The following is a 3059-nucleotide window of genomic DNA, read 5'->3' on the forward strand; positions in this document are numbered from 1 at the left end:
GGAGCGGTTTTTTAATTTTTACCAACGATTATGAAATCCGCTTCGATAGATATAGGGACGGCGCCGACAAGAGGAGCAGTTTTCAAACCGTTGGTAAAAGTGTAAGAGTGATTGAAAGCCGCTCTTAAAAGTCAAAAAAATCGCCCCTATACGGGTGTTTTTTTGTAGTGCTAGGACTTTCCAACTGCCTAGTGTCCACTATGATTTCTTTACCTAACCTCAATCGTGACTTTCCTACACACTCAGATAAGTTTGACAGATAACAATTTACCTTAACTTTGAACATTTACCAATTATCAATACTAAGTTTAATTATTTGGTGCTAATGCACCAACGTAACCGTCATCAATCAACAGTTTATCATTACTTTTAGTATATTTATGTTCAAATCAACAGAATCAATAGTTCTCTGCTATATCATTATTTTCTATATTTATATTCGAATCAACTAAATCAATAGTTATTCGTTGCATCACTAATTATGAGTCATCAATCAAATTTAGATACAATTAAAGAATCTAACAATTTGACCATCATCAATATATCAGGATAGACAATGAATGCCCTACAACCTCCTTGCCCAAACGGTCAATGTTTGTTTTCAAAATTGCTAGTAAATTCAAAATTGGGTGAGTCAGTCACGTGCACGGGCTAGCAGCGAAGGATGAAACGCGCGTGAGATGGTCGTAATAGGACGTTGCGAATTGTTGTGCTTCTCCTTTAAAAAGGTATGTTAAGAGGGAGAGAATCAGATTAATAAAATAGAGAATAGAGTTTAAATATAAATTACAAATTATTAATAAATCATTTTAAATATTTTTATTTTATTAAAACAAAACAAAACAAATATACAATTATTTAATAAATTTCTTTTCAATTTATATAAATTTAAAATAAAATTTTCTCTATTTCATTTTTTTCAAACTGCAGATTTCTTTTCAACAAATATATATTTGTATTTATATTTACTTATAAAAATTTATTTACAATTTCATCTGAAATTTATTTTTCTTACCGTATACTAGTCCATCCATCACCTTCTCCATTTATATTTTGAGCCATGATATGGGAAAAAAAAATCTTAAGAAAATATTCAAGGTTAAAGACAGAAATTTATGATTCACCATCTTACTTTTTAAGGGCTCTATTATTTTATGTGTCTATCTTTAAGTATTTTTTTTTTTTAATGTAAGCTAAATATATTGGAACAAATAAATTAAAGAAGATATCTTTAGTTTTGTTAGATCAAATGAAATAAAGTGACGTAAAAAAAATTGAATTAAAATTCATGAGAAAAACAACACAATTTATTAGAGCAAATGAAACTAGCTAGCTAGTACGTAGCTAGCATACATAGCAAATGAAAACACCAAACATACATAAAGTTGACTGATATCATCCATTTTATTTTAAAACACAATTAACTACCGAATTTATTTATTTAAAACAGTATTAGCTGTCACGATATATGAAGCAAAGCGAAGAAGCCCAGCCAGAATGGATGATCAGATTTTGAAATATTGACTCAATAGATGGCCAATTAATTAGGAGCCAAATAGACTCCGATCGCATTTATATACTTGCCGGACGAGCCAAAGAATCCAACAATTCGACCGTCAACGAATGGAATAGTGAACCCCGTCCCCTCGCTACCTTTGTTATTGCCAAAAGGCCCATACTCGTTCCCCTTGTTGGTTTTAAATCCAAGCTGAGTGATACAAGATTGGCAGTTGTAATTATTAATGACGGACCCAGAGATCCAGTTGATATATTCACCTTCTCCTAGCGGAATCTGCAACATTGATATGATAGTTAAGACTATATATATATATATAGCTAGAATGTTGGTACGTGCCTCATTGGTGGAATCACCGCCACTGCCGCCTGCTGAGTATGATGTCACTGAATTACCGCCCACAGAATAGAAGATCTCCAAATAGTCGACGACATCTCCTGATTTGACTACAACCTTTGTGATTAATTGGGAGTCATTGATAATGTCAAAGTTTTGCCCGTTACCTTCCCATGGCCCAACCTTAAGAGCTAAACACCGATCAAATGTAAATTGTCATTAATAGTGTAGAAACAAACTAATATATATTCTTTAATTTTCTTCAAGGAAACAAAAAAACGCCGCTTAGAAGCATCGGCTGTTGAATTGGCGTGGAAGGATATGATGTGTAACATTAGTGGTATAACTAATTAGAAGAGAATATATAATAGGAGAATATATATAGCTAGACTCTCACTGATGTTCTGCTCGCTGGATTTGTATAAGTTGGTGAAGCACTCGCTGGGTTCAGCCATGGCTATCGATCAAGGATTGGGTGGCGATGGAGGATTGAAAAGGGCAAGGAGAGGAGAGGAGAATAGAGATTATTGCATGCAGGAATGACACCCCATTTCCTTCTTTTATAGGCAGACAGACAGACACTACAAGCTGGATCAATTAAGCAAATGCATGAGATGATCATATATCTACCTACAAGCTGGATCAATTGAATACACAAGTCAACTATACATATGATTCAAGTTGCATGCTATTTTAATACTTTTATATATTAAAATACAAACTACAAGCTACAAGCTACATCAACTGAATTATATATTGTCCAGAGAATTAATGCCCAAGTCAACTATATTAATTCTTGCCGGTTTGCTTTAAATATGTCAACATACGTAACTAATTCCATGACGTCACCTAATAATCTACGCCACTTACACGACGTCACCTAATTAGTTAATTAATCAATCATTTCAAAATTAATTAATTAAAAGCATAAAAGCTACGAGAGTACAGAATAAGATTACCTATTTGTTGTATTTCAAAAATATATGTCCCGTTTATGATAGGGATTAGGGGTTGACATGAACTTAGTTGAATTTATCCGATTCTATTTCATTGCCTTAGCTTGCGTAAAAATATTTCAGAGAATTTATTAAAATTAAATTTCCTGAGCTTAAGTTTTTTGAATTGGATTGGATGAGTTTTTAGTTCTTAGGGTAGTTTAGGAGATGAACATTTTAAATTTCTTTTGATCATATGTTTCTAAGCTTAT

At 32.7% G+C, this 3059-nt stretch overlaps 1 protein-coding gene across 1 annotated transcript; it reads right to left on the reverse strand.

The window, feature by feature from the left end:
• Nucleotides 1-1289: 1289 nt before the first annotated feature.
• On the reverse strand, nucleotides 1290-2406 carry LOC122049693 (jacalin-related lectin 3-like). The gene is made up of 3 exons (XM_042611050.1): nucleotides 2250-2406; nucleotides 1856-2043; nucleotides 1290-1792 (listed from the first exon to the last, which is right to left on the reverse strand). Exons 1-3 carry the CDS (start codon nucleotides 2305-2307, stop codon nucleotides 1541-1543), a joined length of 498 nt encoding a protein of 165 aa, XP_042466984.1. The 5' UTR covers nucleotides 2308-2406; the 3' UTR covers nucleotides 1290-1540.
• Nucleotides 2407-3059: the final 653 nt, after the last annotated feature.

The sequence above is a fragment of the Zingiber officinale genome, chromosome 2B (genome assembly GCF_018446385.1).
Source record: "Zingiber officinale cultivar Zhangliang chromosome 2B, Zo_v1.1, whole genome shotgun sequence".
In the NCBI taxonomy this organism is placed as follows: Eukaryota; Viridiplantae; Streptophyta; class Magnoliopsida; order Zingiberales; family Zingiberaceae; genus Zingiber; species Zingiber officinale.